Source organism: Betta splendens, chromosome 14 (genome assembly GCF_900634795.4).
Source record: "Betta splendens chromosome 14, fBetSpl5.4, whole genome shotgun sequence".
NCBI lineage: Eukaryota > Metazoa > Chordata > Actinopteri > Anabantiformes > Osphronemidae > Betta > Betta splendens.
Window position 1 is genome coordinate 10,080,398 of NC_040894.2, and position 13,882 is coordinate 10,094,279.

Here is a 13,882-nt window from a genome sequence, read left to right on the forward strand (position 1 = left end):
CTGGATGGTGAGAGAGAGGCGCAGGTGTGTCTTCAGTGACCTAGAACAGCCAGCGCAGACAGGCAGAAGCACACATACTGTACTCCCACAATCACAATGTATTATCATAGACAACGTAATAATAAAACACATTCATAATGCTGCAAGTGCAGTACGTTAGTAGAGGCGAAATAGTTTTAGTTGTTACAGTACGTGGCCTGGTTATGTTCTGCAAATTCTCTAGTGAGACAGCATTTATTTTGCAAAATATTTTGTTTGAGTTTTAGCTAATGTTTAAATATGCCTGTAAGCATTAAACCTGTTCCCCATTTTTACATCAACAATCAATTTTTAAGCCAGTGTCATGTTCATAGACATTATGTAACAGTGGAGTGTGGCTCACAAGTGCAACTAATAAAATATAAAAATCAGAGATGATATTTAATTTATGGGAGTATTATTGAGTGCAGCCTGGTATTCAAATGAACTCCGCTTTGATGATACCTTAGCAGATTCCCTCACTTCATAAATATATTAGAGTGGATACATTTGTCTTCAACAGTGAAATAAATTATAATGATGCTCTGTTATGAGCCATCTTTTGGTATGTACTGTATCCGTAAAATAACCCAAATGAAACTGAAGAGTCTGATACAGAACAACCTGACTGATTTTATATTATTCATGTTACTATGCTTGATTGTACCTTAATCTAATTAAATTGTATGCTGTTAATAACATAAACAGGGCTTTAAAGTAGATATATATTTTCATTAGTAATTTGGTGAAACTGGTTAAGGTTATTAGATCCTACATTCATTTACAAATCGCTTACTATAATTATTTGTGTGCATTGTCCTGTCATTGTGTAAAACAAGTGAATCCAGTCACCTTGTATGTTGCCATGGGGCTTCAGAATAACACCAGCTGTCTGATGAGCTGAAGGTCATAAGTAATCGAAAAGGAGCTACAGAATAGTAGACCCTGTAACTATTACAGCATTACACCAATTATTTAGTTTTTCTTCATAAATATAATTAAGGCCACTGGATTCAATTCTGAAAGGTGGCCAAGCAAAAAATATCATTAAATTTAGAAAACTACACACCTGACGATAGAGACTTACTGTAGAGTCTTAACATAGAGTGTCAGCTCAGATTTAAAATAAAATCACATAGTCAAGAAAAACAAGTTATACTCAGAAAATGTTATATAATAATGACACAGAGATTATACTGTAATGGCATTAAGGCTTAGAACTTAAGTCTGGCAGGTTAATTATAGGCTTAGAAAGAGAGATCGAGATTATGAATATTTGCTTCACTAGTATGGTAACATAATAATATGCCGAGTTAGCTTTAACTAATTGTTTGTCTGATTACCTAACAGTGGTAATTTGCATAATTAAACACTATGTATAAACGAATTAGTGAATTTGTGTACGTACTGTAGTTCATTACAGAAACGCTAGTTCGGTGTAATTACTTTTTCCGCCGGTAGAGGGCAGCACATTATTTGGTCTGGAGTGACACGGTGCTATTTTCGTTTATGAAGAAGAAGAGTGGCCCTTGGGTGGATAGCGGCTGGTAGTGGTCTAGACATGTCACCGAATTGGCAGTAATTTACTTCGCTACAGTAGTTGGAGTTATTTACGGGCGCTTTGAAGTTGAAAGGAGTGACCTTTTAGAACGCCCTGCCCCAGGTGGCACTGTGAAGAGGGTTGTCCCGACACGTCAAAGAACCGGACCTTTGATATCTGACAACAACTGGTTGGCTAGCATCAGCAGGCTAGCTAGGGAGCACCTGAAAAGTAGCGAGCGTTACTGTCGAGGCTTGATTCATACAGTCATGTCGTCGGCTGGAGACTTCGGAAACCCCTTGCGAAAGTTTAAATTGGTCTTTCTCGGGGAACAGAGTGGTAAGTGTGACGCAGTTGGACGTAGGACTGAGCCGAGGTCCGCGTTAGCTGGCGGCTAACACCTCAGTTTGTTGGATTGATCCTGTAATGAAGCAGTTAGCCGGCTAACATTAGCAGCAGAACGATAAAATTGCCACAGTGGTTGCGACACCGTAACTTCTTACCGACTTATGGTCCACGTTGGCGTCCCCGCTTCACATAATCATGACACTTCTGTTTTTGTGTACTCACTGATTTACTGATGTCTGTTAACAAACTTACGTAACGAGCAGTGCATGCCACTAACACAGCTTGTGGTTCTACCCAATAACGATAAGCCCAATAAGAAATAAAACTTCGTTAAGCGGTTTAATTTAATTAATATTGTCAGTACAATGAAAAGTAAAAGCACTATTTGAGATCTTGGAGGAGCCTTTTCTCTGCCCCGGGGGTGCTGTTGTGGAACGATGATGTGTCCCGTTTCCAAACCTGCCCTGTAACATTCCTTTACACTCCCCACACATTTCACGATTTTCCAGCCAAGCTGAACTCAGGGTGCACTAGGGAAGAAGGTGTGGGCCAGGAAGGTTTCTATTGGTGCCATGAGTCCGTTGACAAAGGCAGAGGTGTGGGGTTGTTCCAGTCCAGGGCTTCCTCCCTTGTCAGTAGGTTCACGGGTGTCAGTGTTTGGCAAAGCAAGGAATAATGGAAAAATAAATTTGAGGTTGCCAAATTAACTAACACTCAAACATTTCCAGTGACTTAATACTAAATAAGGTACCAACAACTATGTGCTAGTACCATGTGAATACAGTCATGTTAGTTTTTATATTCTATAATTGTTTTTATATTATTCTACACCTGTAGAAACACTATTTTATTTTGTTTGTGTTCTAGTGGGAAAGACTTCGCTCATCACTCGGTTCATGTATGACAGCTTCGACAACACTTATCAAGTGAGGCTAACACTTTTTTTCATTCAGCAGTGATCATGTCCATGTTTTCTTATTATCAGGTGTTATCAGATTGAAGATGGTTGTGAATATGTAACTATTTCCTGTGTTTTAGGCCACAATAGGAATAGATTTCCTGTCGAAAACAATGTACCTTGAAGACAGAACAGTAAGTTTTCTTTTTGTCATTTCAACGTCAAATTAATCCTCTTTGTTGTTGTCTGTTCTTCATTGTCACATTGTTTTGCTGAAATTTAAATAATTAATTAATAAAATGAATAACAATTGTATCGTCTTCCTTTTTTCATTCAGTAATCCCTTTTTATCTAACAAACACTTTTACTGTCCCTCTAGTGTAAGCTGGATGGTGTACTCCCTGGATCACTCTTCTCTGTTTGCATTTGTTTCTTTCCTCACCACAAGTTTTCTTCCTGTCATTTTCTACCACTCCCATCTATTTTCTTTATTTCTATTTTGAAATTAAACACCTTACTTGATCAAGGAAGGAGGATTGATGACAAGTGAAGGGTGATTATTTATTTATTTTGTCTTGTCCAGGCCCAGACAGCTTGCTCTTTCTGGTGGTCACTGCTCGCATACACTACTCTTTCTCTGTCTTCTTTGTCTTTTTCCATTCCTTGTTCATTTTTTTCAATTTGCTTTTTATCATAACCTAACCTCATTTTCTGACCTCAGTTTATCTTTTTTTATTTTCATCCTTTGTGTTTTTTATTTTTTCTTTCCTCGTTTCCCATCCCCTTCCTGCCCTACAGATCAGGTTGCAGTTGTGGGACACGGCAGGACAAGAGCGCTTCCGTAGTCTCATCCCCAGTTACATCAGAGACTCTGCTGCTGCTGTTGTAGTTTACGACATCACAAGTAGGCAAATTACCTGTATACTATTTTATTAACAAACAATCCGTATCAGTTTTTTTTGCTCTGTATTGTATTTTGCAAGCATTTTTTTAAATTACTATAATCTTAAATATCATGAAAGTGTACTTCAAACTTGGAAAAGGGCAACGTCACTGATTTTAAACTTTACTGCTAATGTGCACAAGAACACACATAAGCCAATCACTCCACAAGAGGAAATTGTATTCTAACTATATTGTAGCTTCTGAAGAACAGACAAGCTGTCTTTTGTTTTGCTGGGAGTAGGCTGAGATAAGAGAGTGCACAGCACATATTACTGCTTCGTTGATAGAGATATTGGCTTTTTAAAGTCTGACAGGCTGGTGTTGTTCATTGTGGGTAATTAAGAAATCTTGTAGCAACTTTGGTGCTGTTTCAGTTTTGAAGCGTACTCACATGTTTAAGTTCTAACCATAGCAGACAAGTCACAAAATCACTCTGGTTGTGACTTGTATTGTCTTCTTGTTAGACTTCTTACTTGAAGCTCTTTATTTCCTGAATTCTAGTGTTTGTCTTTCAGATGTCAACTCCTTCCAGCAAACTACAAAATGGATTGATGACGTGAGAACGGAGAGGGGGAGCGATGTCATTATCATGTTGGTGGGAAACAAGACAGATCTTGCAGACAAGAGGTAACATTTTTTTCTCTCATCCTCTCTCCTCTAGTTCCTATGTTGATGAGAACCTTATTCACGAGGAGCATAGTAATGAAGTCATTGATTGTTACTGCAGGCCTGTCAATACTCTGTTCTTCATCCCTTCTGGAGGCCACATTGGATCAGAGTATGTTATCTCTGCCCTCTGTGGATGTCAAATCTTCTGACTCTATGGCTTCTTTTGTTTGTTCCTTACCTCAATATATTGATTATTTAATCTTGATGCTTGAACTCATGAACACAGCTATAGTGTCAGCTGTGGCTATGACTCATCGGAAAGTGTTTGTTGCAGGGATCCACTTTATCTACATGTATAATGAATTTGTTTTGTCTCTTGTGAATTTTTTAACCCCCTTATCTACCACAGGCAAGTATCTATTGAAGAGGGTGAGCGGAAAGCCAAAGAACTAAATGTTATGTTTATTGAGACTAGTGCAAAAGCGGGATACAACGTAAAGCAGGTAAGAGTGTGTGTGAGTCGTGCTCTTTACTCCTACTGAAGATGCTGCTGCTTTGGCTGCATTTACAAAGGTTACCAGCCAAAACTGGAGATACGACTTTTAGCAACTTTCTCAGTATTTTACTATTATAGGAAACTCTAAATTTGTAAATGTTCAGTACCAGCTGTTCTTAAAATCCAAATTTAAGACTTTGTCTGGCCATTGTGGTTTTCAGCTGATAGATTGGATATCCTTAATGCCTATGGCCTGACCTTTCGTCTCAAGCTTGGGTGGCGGCAGCAGCAGCAGTGGGGAGGAGCACGACTTTTTAATCCACCTCAACATATTTACAGTCTGCATTTTGTCCCCTCTTGTCTCCTGTGTGTGTCTGTGGCGGTATGTGCGTGTCTCTGTGTGGTGAATTGTGGCTCATCACAGACAAATAACCACAGAGGAGGGAGAACAGAGAGCGAAAGAGATGAATGTTCTGTTTATTGAAACAAGTGCAAAGACAGGCTACAATGTCAAACAGGTAGAGCGTGTGCACCTCTTTGCGTGTGTGTGTTCATAGTGTTCATGCTTATTTCTGATTGGCTTTTTTCACACACGCATGCGTGTCTAAAGGTGTACTTCCAGCATCAGCTTCTCCCGTCATAAGTGAGCTGTGTGCTGTTGGTTTTTCAAGCTCTTTCCCATCTGTTAGAAGTAATGTCGTGCACTGGTCAATCTTTGATCATGTAACACTAAAGGTGAGGAAGAGTTTGCAAACCGATGCTTTCCATTCTACTGATTAGCACAGTGACTTTCTGTTGCTGTGGAATCTGCATGAAATTAAGTGTAGCACCATGTGATGCTGATTAGTTGAGGGTGGGTGTTGCGTAGCATCATCATTCATTCCATACACTTTTCCTAAAATCATGAGCCTTTATCAATTGCTCAAAGTACTCCAAGCTCCATCACTGGAAGATCTCACTAAGTTACTGGAAAAACAAAGTCAGCTGCAGCTCTGTTGAGCATCTTCCTCTAGATGAGCTTCAAGTGACTGTAGATCCTGTCTGGGAAATATACGTCCTTATCATTGTTTCATCTTGTGTTTTTGTCTGGCTGCTATTAGATTTGTTAGTCTGACAGAATATGTCTGGTTCTCTTTCTCTCCAGCTTTTCCGCCGTGTGGCAGCCGCCCTGCCTGGAATGGATACTACACAGGACAAGAACAGAGAGGACAGTATCCTTTATGTGCATGTTAGTGTCTGGGTCTGACATGACATCGTGGGAGTCACTACCAGAAATAAAAAGTAGAGCAGCACTGTGACAGTTCACTATTGTTAAACAAAGCAGTGAAAGTCACACTGGGTATAATCTGAGCTACTGCTATAAAAGACTTTGATTATCGAATACTACCTTTAGGCTTAAATCGAACCTGTTTGAGGAAACTCAGAAATATGTTGGAAAACATTGATGGTTTTCAAGACATTGTATGATAGCTGTTCTGTTAGTACTAGTATTTTAGAATTGCAAATTTCCCAGTCTATAATGTTCCTTAACTCCTGAACAGTGATTGACATTAAACTGGAGAAGCCACCGGAACAACCCGCCAGTGAAGGAGGCTGTTCCTGCTAATGCCGGCCAACGTCATGACTAAATATTTCTCACAGTTTCCCCTTCAAACCCAGTTGGCTTTTGTGTATCTATACCTTTCACTACATTTGCCTCTAAACCACAGCCAGAGCAGAGAACACTACACCTGTCATTCTTGCTATTGTGGAAATGTGCTTTCTCATCAGGGTGCCCTGAAACGCAGCAGCATAGCTAGAGCGCTGTTATCTATCTGTTTGAGGTGAAGAGCAATATGTCTAATTACTGCACACCAAATTGCATGAAAACAAATGCATTTAAGACTTTAGATCAAGGAGACAAGCTTGAGCACATTGTGGAAGTCGTGTGCATTTGTTAGCTAACATCATTTATCTGGTTGTAATTGGGCAGATGTTTTTTCATGCACTGTTTTGCTAGCAAATTGATGTTGATTCATCTGAAATAATGCGTGTGAAATGTTGCATATTTGGAAGATATCAACGTGTGCACTGTACCCACTAGCATAGCTGCAATTAGGACACTGAGGTGCCAGTACCAGCAGAGTCACGTTTCCCGCAGAATGTACCAGCATCAGATAATGTATCAGCAAACTGAAACCACAGGCATGGCCACAAACCAGCATAACATGACACCTACTACAGGCGTCACTACACACACCGTCCTTGCTCTTTTCCTATACTGATTCGAGATGGGTTATTTTTTACCTTGACTTCCATTTTTCTATCACCTTTTTATTTTGATAGATCTTTATTTTTTCTAAATATTACAGCTGTTATAGATAAAGCTATTTCATTGATCATAGTTTTGAGGAGAATTTCCTCAGTCATAATCATAAGAACCCACCATGAACATAGATGTGGAGATATATGCCGTTGGACTTTAATTGTAGAGGGCTTCCTTGGCTTTGGATCTATATATAGAGTAAAGTTTGGAATCATGTTTTATGAACACTTTAAAGACGGTTTGCTTGTTTTTATTTTTGGCATTGATCTTTTTGTTAGTGATTATTCTTCATGTGTATTTAATCCACATTGACTTATTTATTTCAATTGAATTCATGTTTCTTTTTTATGGCAGTTAATATCTTCACTTTGGGTATGATTCCTGAATTGTTATTAAAATATGCATCTGACTGGAGCACCTTTAACAGAATCAGCGTCTCCCTCTAACAGCTGTAAATGGCAATTTGGTCATACTGATAATATTGTGCAATGTGTCTAAACTTATGGAGAATTGTCCGTTTTGTATAGCATAGCAGTCCTTAACGTTTCTCTTTGGAATGGTTTTAAATTACAATAAAATACACTTCTCACTGAAGCTAGTGTGAATCAATGTCTCTTTGGCAGTTTTACATTTGCTATATACAACTTTGATTTGCAATTCAAATGTTTTGGCTGTGGACGTGTTACTACGAGGTCCGCTGTTCGCAAGTCTCGCGAGATCGTCCCAAACAGCTGTTACCTTGGAAACCAACCCAAACAATTGTTCGTCCGTGCTTTAGCTTGTAGCCCTAGCTTTTTTCATTTTATAAAACCAGTAAAGCGACGTGTGACTGATATCTACACTATAATGGCCTTTGACTATTACGAGACGCTGGAAATAAACCGAAACGCAACAGACGCAGACATAAAAAGGGCGTAGGTGTTTTTGACCACTCAAAACTCATTAGGATTTTATAACAATGTCTACTCTAAAGTCTTTAGGTGTTTGGGGCTAATTATTATAACATCGGTGCTAACAGATATCGACGTCTGGCTCTGAAGTTTCATCCGAGCAACAACCGAGAACCTGAAAGCAGCGACAGGTTCTGTGAGATCGGTGAAGCCTACGAAGTTTTGAGCGACCGTAAGTAACCGGAAGAGGTTGGTCGCTCGTGTTTGCCCTGTATTAGTAGTCTAGGATGTCACTACTGCCCACATTTTGCTCACACAGACACATTTATTCGTATGTGACAGCTCGAAAAAAAGCTACGTATGACAAGTTCGGCGAGGAGGGTCTGAAAGGTGGAATCCCACCTGAGTTTGGCCGCAGCGGGGCCTGGTCATCTAAATACGCCTACCACGGGGATCCTCACAAAACCTTCAAGCTGTTCTTTGGAGGCGACAATCCATTTGCAGGCGAGAAAGACAGAGACAAAGACCACGCGGACTCCCTGCCATCTGCATTCATCATGATTTTTTTTTTTGTTTGACACTAGATTTCTTTACAAATGAGGCACCGCTCCAGTTTGGTGGCCTTCAACCCGGTGTGTCCAAGACTCAAGATCCTCCGATAGAGAGGGAGCTCCATTTGTCCCTAGATGATCTGTTTCACGGATCCACAAAAAAGATTAAGATATCACGCAGGGTAAGAGTTAATGTGTGTGGGATAACAGGTGTTCCATACATTCATCTAACTAGTTAAAAAGTGAGCCACATTCGTACTCGTTTGTTTAACAGGTGATGAATGAAGATGGATACACGTCCAGTATCAAGGACAAAATACTGACTATAGATGTGAAGCCTGGGTGGAAGGAGGGCACAAGAATCATCTTTTCAAAAGAGGGAGATCAGGTAAAACGGCTTTCTTATTTTAATGAATGGGGATAAAACTATCACCATCTAACTAACACACACTCTACTGTGTGAGCCTCATTCTCTCTTGTGCAGCTTTCAGCAATTGCCCTGTTTATGCAAACATAATTTGCATCTTGCTCAATCTGTTGATCCCATGATGCAGGAATGAGCACCTCAATGTTCAGAAATCAGGCCAATTCATGAGGAATCAATATGCTTGGTAACAAAGGCATAATAAATGAATTGTATAAGTTAATTGTATTTTTGAGTTATTTGTTCAATCTGATGTGCTGCATCATCACCAGTAGGTGGCCTCAGCAGACCTCTTTCTGGTGATAATGACAGACTTTGTTTTGCTTTCACTCATTTGTTGAGTTGTGGGTAAAACACATATAGAGGGTCAATATTTCATAAAACATCATATAGTGTTTTTAGTAAACAGAGCCTGACAATGCACTCATCTAAGCTGTACAGTATTTCACCTCTAGGGCCCAAACAGCATCCCTGCAGATATTGTCTTCATAGTGCGTCAGAAGAGTCATCTACAGTTCGTAAGACAAGACAATGACCTGATCTACAAGGTCCAGGTTTCACTGGAGATGGTGAGTCCAAAAAGAAGGTTTTACACTTTGATTGAAGTAGAAGAAACACTGAATCTAAAGCAACTTCCCCCCAGGCTTTAACTGGCTTCTCTGTTGATGTGGAGACATTAGATGGCAGGCTCCTCACCATTCCCATCAATGAGATTGTACAGTAGGTGCTTTTCCTCTAGACGTTTTCAGTTTGTGCATAATCTGATTCAATCATTTCTGATGTTCACAATTTCAATGTCACATCAGCCCTTCATACAAAAAACTAGTGACTGGAGAGGGAATGCCGGTGTCCCAGGATCCCTCGCAGAGAGGAAATCTCATCATTACTTTTGATATCCAGTTTCCAGAGAAGCTCTCCGTGGAAAAAAAGCAGCTCATCAAAGAAGCACTAGCGTTTAAATGTTAATCACATTTAATTATATGTGGTAACAGTTTATCACCAACAGTTACTGTGATTACATTCTTATGAGTTGAATTCAACACGTAGATGTGTGCATGACTTGTTGCCATTATAGCACAAATATCGCCACATCAGGATCCCAAACACTGGACTAATAACATAATAAATATAAGAAGCGAGAGCATAAAACACCTACTGCTTGCCATTCATTCATGTTGGTTCTGTCTCCTGACCCCACTCTATAAATATTTAATTTACATCTCCATTCATTGTTCAATCAATACAGTCTCTTCCAAAAGCCAAGTGCTCCCTGTTTGGTCATTATCATGGTAGCAGCACAACAGCAAAGCACCTTAGCTTGAATAAATGAGTGGGAAATAATATGCCAGGTAAAAAGTCTGTGGTAGAAGCAAAAGCCTAATAAATGTGTTGGACTGGACAGAATGCAGTGAGGGCAGATGTCCAACAGCATCCAAATGACAAGGAACAGTGGAACTCTGTTTATTGTTTTGTACAACATATTCATGACTTATTGACCAGCAAGAAATCATGCTTTTCTCGACATTTTACAAGAAGCAGCGAGTAGACGCGTCTACTATGAAAATGCATTCATACAACTAATCAATGTAAACATCAAAATGTCTTTTCAAGTCGAGCTCCCAGCTCATCGGGTTTGTGGAGGCACCGAAAGAACAGGACTTTGTGGAATTGCTGTTTTAAGTTTGTCTTTTAACCCTGAATAAGAACATCACAGTGAATGTACTCGCTGTTATCGTGCATAATCGCTTCCTGTGCATTACAATGATGTCCACAAGCTCGGCGTTAACTCAGGAAATCACAGAGCTACGGCTGATGATGTATGAAGTCCGTCTCGGAGCCACATGTGTGACCATGGGCCCCTGACACCACGTCAGCCCCCTCCTGCACCTCATTCACAGCGCTCCTTCTCCAGTCACTGCGTAGCAGCGAAGGCCGGGCTGTTGTGTTTGCGCAGCCACGTCTGAGGACACATTCCGACGAGCCGAGGTCAAAACGGCGACTCCCAGTACTGCTGCGCCCTCGTCATGCCGCGCTTGATCTGTTCATAGGTCACGAACATCACAATGTTCCAAGATCCCAGTCGGAGGAAAGAAGGCATGAACCTGAACAAGACAAAGGCAGTAAAAGTAAAGGTCTGCGGCCGCGCCGCTCGCTCTTCCAGCGTCCCCTGCTGCGTGAGTGCTCGTTTACCCTTTGTAGAAAGCTGTGGGGCCTTCATTCCTCAGCATGGTGACAGCACAGCTGACGGCGCTGTGGTACTGGCCCGCCGCCGAGTTCATGAAGCGCGTTTTGACCACGTCCACGGGAGACGCGACCACTGTCGTGCAGAAGCCGGCACCGAAGGCGGCCGTGAAGTGGCACGGCATGTTGTCTGTGACGGAACAGGAGCAAAGTCACACTCCGCATCGTTTAGCCAGTCAGACATTCAGTTTGGGTCAGATCCGTGCACTCACCTGTCATTAGGTCGTACTTAAGGATGAGGTCTTTGACTATATCATAGGTCACCAGCTCTGCACAGTTTACAATGGCATTGCGGGTGATGTTGGGCATGCAACCTGGAAAAATGCCTGTGTGTTAATACATACAAGTAGTACATTTGAGGATTTTTTCATCTGATGCTTCATCTGGTTATCACCTTTCCAAAGGCCCCGAACGCCCTCATCTCTGGCAATGGTTTTATAGGCGCCCAGGGTGCTGTTGTACCTCCTCTCACCGTCGGCGAGTCGTACCTGGGCCTGAAAGCGCACCTTCACCACGTCTGTCGGCTGTGCGAAGGCCACAGCCATGGCTCCCGTGGTGCAGCCGGCCATGAGCCGGGCAACGATCCCGGCACCTGCGCGGCACGGGGCCGGTTTACAAAGACGCTCTGCAGGGAAACGTCCTCATGCAACAGCAGCACACTCACTCTCTGTGCCCGGAGCGTAAAACTGCTTCATGGAGTCGTACAGTCCAATCCGCACAGAGGCAAAGCTCATCTGCCTGTGGAGTCCAGCCACCAGCCCATTGTAAAGGCTCCGGGGGCCCTCGGTGCGCACCATGGTGTTGATGGTGCCGAACACGCCACGATATTTCGCCATGTCGTGCCCTCTAACTTCCAGAGACTCTCCCTGAATCTGGATGAAATTTAAGTATTTTAAAACCTAGCTGGAATGACAACAACATGCAGGCTTTAAACCAGCAGCATCTGACCTGCAGTCTGACTTTGGCGGTATCCAGGGGAAAGGTGATGAGGTCAGCAATGCAGGCGGCGGTGCCGGCGCCGAAGAACTTCACTGACGCGGAGGGCGCCGGGTCTTTGGGTTTCCGGACGGGCATTTCTACAGATGGGTTGATGACTCTATACCTAAACATTACACAACATACACACCAAGGACAGTCATCAGTCACTTTAGCTGAACGTGATTAGAACCTGATAAACTCTAAATGAAGTGCACTGTTCAATAGCAACAACTCTCTGTAAACCTGTGAATGGTGATCAAAGCTTCAAGTCTTTTCAAGAATAACTCTCGTCGCTGAAAGCAGTCCACTCCTGGGAACACTTTGGGCCATAAACTCTGAAGTGAGACGGTCAGCACCACCTCTCACTGCGAAAACATGCATTCATCATTCAACTAGCGATTGTATTAAAACCACAAACCGTTTTAAACTGAAAGACAACCTACCTGAAAGGGTAAATGAAAACTAGCGTATTCCAGCAGAGTGGGAATAAACACTCCGTTACGTTATGTGGTCGGTCCCTCAGTGTGCTGCTCTCATCTGACTCTGAGTGAGCGAGAGAGGAGCTCCCTTTATAGTCACGTTTAGCACATGCACGCAGGACAGGCCCCCTGACCAGTAGCACACACCTGTTGTGTGACTCTCATGTTTACCGCACTCTGTCGGCACAGTGGGACATTTGAGCGCTTGTTGATGTGCCACCAGCAGCGTCACTGGAGCAGCCTTGTACGGACTCGCGCCCGGTGAGCGCATGCCGCACAGTTTTACCCCGACTCGGAATCAAACTTCGCAGAACGTGGACAGTTTTCAGTTCACGGCACCTCATTTCACTGTGGGGTGACGGACTGCGTGTGGCCGGTCAGACAGATGCCTGTGTGAATTCACCACATGCTCCTCTGGGGCATTGGACCGGCTCACACGAGTTCTCAGTGCTGGTGCCCCTCAATAAAATGCCAAAGCTGTGCAGGCGGTACAAGCTTTTCTTCACCCTCCCTCCGTGCACATAATAAAATGACATAATGTTCCAGTAGCATCTGCATGCAGGTAGTCAAGCACTTGTCCATGCAAAGAAACAGCATGACTGGGGAGTCAATGGAAAGATCTGAGGGGGGTGTCAGTGTCCTGAGTGACCATGCCTCTGTTCCCGTGACTTTCCACTCTCCAGGCTCATGTTAAGTCTTCAGAACACATCTATTGTTGCATTATTAGCCGGCGCTTTACATGTGCTGCCTCACATGTTACATACATACAATAGCTGCTTTAGTCCCGTCCAGGCATTTTAAGACACGGTGACCTCTTAATACATGTGACTGCTTGTTGTTCTTGTGTAATGACTTTGACCTGAGAGTTCTAGCATTTTGCTTCTATGAAGAGCGGCCACGATTTGCATGTTTACCACAAATAACTTCCTGGAATTTGTTTATTTTTGTACTGTAACATTTACAAACATCATGGAAAAATGTGCCTTAAGCACCAGGCAAACAAAGCAGCTGATGAAAGCAGCACCACTCGCTTTCGTAGGCCGTCACTGGTTCCCGAGGACATAGCGTCAGTAACCTTTGAACACAGTAAACACCTCGCTGGTCTGGCTTCAACCAGCCTAAAGTGGTCCCCCTCCCTCCAGCCCCCTGAAAATGAAACT

The 13,882-nt window shown here is 42.4% G+C and overlaps 3 protein-coding genes across 5 annotated transcripts; 2 read left to right on the top strand and 1 right to left on the bottom strand.

Annotated features, from left to right (window-relative positions):
* Positions 1–1,528: 1,528 nt before the first annotated feature.
* On the top strand, positions 1,529–7,753 carry LOC114869386 (ras-related protein Rab-6A). 3 transcript variants are annotated; one of them, XR_005898566.2, is made up of 9 exons: positions 1,529–1,897; positions 2,774–2,832; positions 2,945–2,998; positions 3,603–3,708; positions 4,265–4,376; positions 4,768–4,861; positions 5,279–5,372; positions 5,999–6,065; positions 6,396–6,467. XR_005898566.2 is itself a non-coding variant. In XM_029173596.2 (8 exons), exons 1-8 carry the CDS (start codon positions 1,828–1,830, stop codon positions 6,458–6,460), a joined length of 627 nt encoding a protein of 208 aa, XP_029029429.1. In that variant the 5' UTR covers positions 1,531–1,827; the 3' UTR covers positions 6,461–7,753. The 3 variants fall into 3 exon arrangements, 2 of the variants coding, with proteins under 2 accessions (XP_029029429.1, XP_029029430.1); XM_029173596.2 differs by lacking the exon at positions 5,279–5,372 and having other exon boundaries at positions 1,531–1,897; positions 6,396–7,753; XM_029173597.2 differs by lacking the exon at positions 4,768–4,861 and having other exon boundaries at positions 1,531–1,897; positions 6,396–7,753.
* A 126-nt stretch (positions 7,754–7,879) lies between these two features.
* dnajb13 (DnaJ heat shock protein family (Hsp40) member B13) lies at positions 7,880–10,287 on the top strand. Its single transcript, XM_029173593.3, has 8 exons — positions 7,880–8,073; positions 8,178–8,281; positions 8,392–8,553; positions 8,634–8,782; positions 8,875–8,988; positions 9,480–9,593; positions 9,668–9,744; positions 9,831–10,287. Exons 1-8 carry the CDS (start codon positions 8,006–8,008, stop codon positions 9,988–9,990), a joined length of 948 nt encoding a protein of 315 aa, XP_029029426.1. The 5' UTR covers positions 7,880–8,005; the 3' UTR covers positions 9,991–10,287.
* Positions 10,288–10,469: 182 nt separating this feature from the next.
* LOC114869385 (dicarboxylate carrier SLC25A8-like) lies at positions 10,470–12,822 on the bottom strand. Its single transcript, XM_029173594.3, has 8 exons — positions 12,687–12,822; positions 12,487–12,608; positions 12,214–12,367; positions 11,930–12,137; positions 11,660–11,857; positions 11,478–11,579; positions 11,215–11,395; positions 10,470–11,126 (listed from the first exon to the last, which is right to left on the bottom strand). Exons 3-8 carry the CDS (start codon positions 12,337–12,339, stop codon positions 11,012–11,014), a joined length of 930 nt encoding a protein of 309 aa, XP_029029427.1. The 5' UTR covers positions 12,340–12,367; positions 12,487–12,608; positions 12,687–12,822; the 3' UTR covers positions 10,470–11,011.
* Between the last annotated feature and the right edge of the window lie 1,060 nt (positions 12,823–13,882).

What these genes read in the sequence shown, in the direction of transcription:
- LOC114869386 (XM_029173596.2), top strand. Translation starts at nt 1,828, where the DNA reads ATGTCGTCGGCTGGAGACTTCGGAAACCCCTTGCGAAAGTTTAAATTG. An exon ending in TGTAGTTTACGACATCACAA is followed by an intron (nt 3,709 to 4,264) that starts GTAGGCAAATTA and finishes TTTGTCTTTCAG; the next exon opens with ATGTCAACTCCTTCCAGCAA. An exon ending in ACAGATCTTGCAGACAAGAG is followed by an intron (nt 4,377 to 4,767) that starts GTAACATTTTTT and finishes TATCTACCACAG; the next exon opens with GCAAGTATCTATTGAAGAGG.
- LOC114869385 (XM_029173594.3), bottom strand. Translation starts at nt 12,339, where the DNA reads ATGCCCGTCCGGAAACCCAAAGACCCGGCGCCCTCCGCGTCAGTGAAG. An exon ending in CCGCCAAAGTCAGACTGCAG is followed by an intron (nt 12,138 to 12,213) that starts GTCAGATGCTGC and finishes AATTTCATCCAG; the next exon opens with ATTCAGGGAGAGTCTCTGGA. An exon ending in TTACGCTCCGGGCACAGAGA is followed by an intron (nt 11,858 to 11,929) that starts GTGAGTGTGCTG and finishes CGTGCCGCGCAG; the next exon opens with GTGCCGGGATCGTTGCCCGG.
- dnajb13 (XM_029173593.3), top strand. Translation starts at nt 8,006, where the DNA reads ATGGCCTTTGACTATTACGAGACGCTGGAAATAAACCGAAACGCAACA. An exon ending in AGGCGACAATCCATTTGCAG is followed by an intron (nt 8,554 to 8,633) that starts GCGAGAAAGACA and finishes GTTTGACACTAG; the next exon opens with ATTTCTTTACAAATGAGGCA. An exon ending in TTTCAAAAGAGGGAGATCAG is followed by an intron (nt 8,989 to 9,479) that starts GTAAAACGGCTT and finishes TTTCACCTCTAG; the next exon opens with GGCCCAAACAGCATCCCTGC.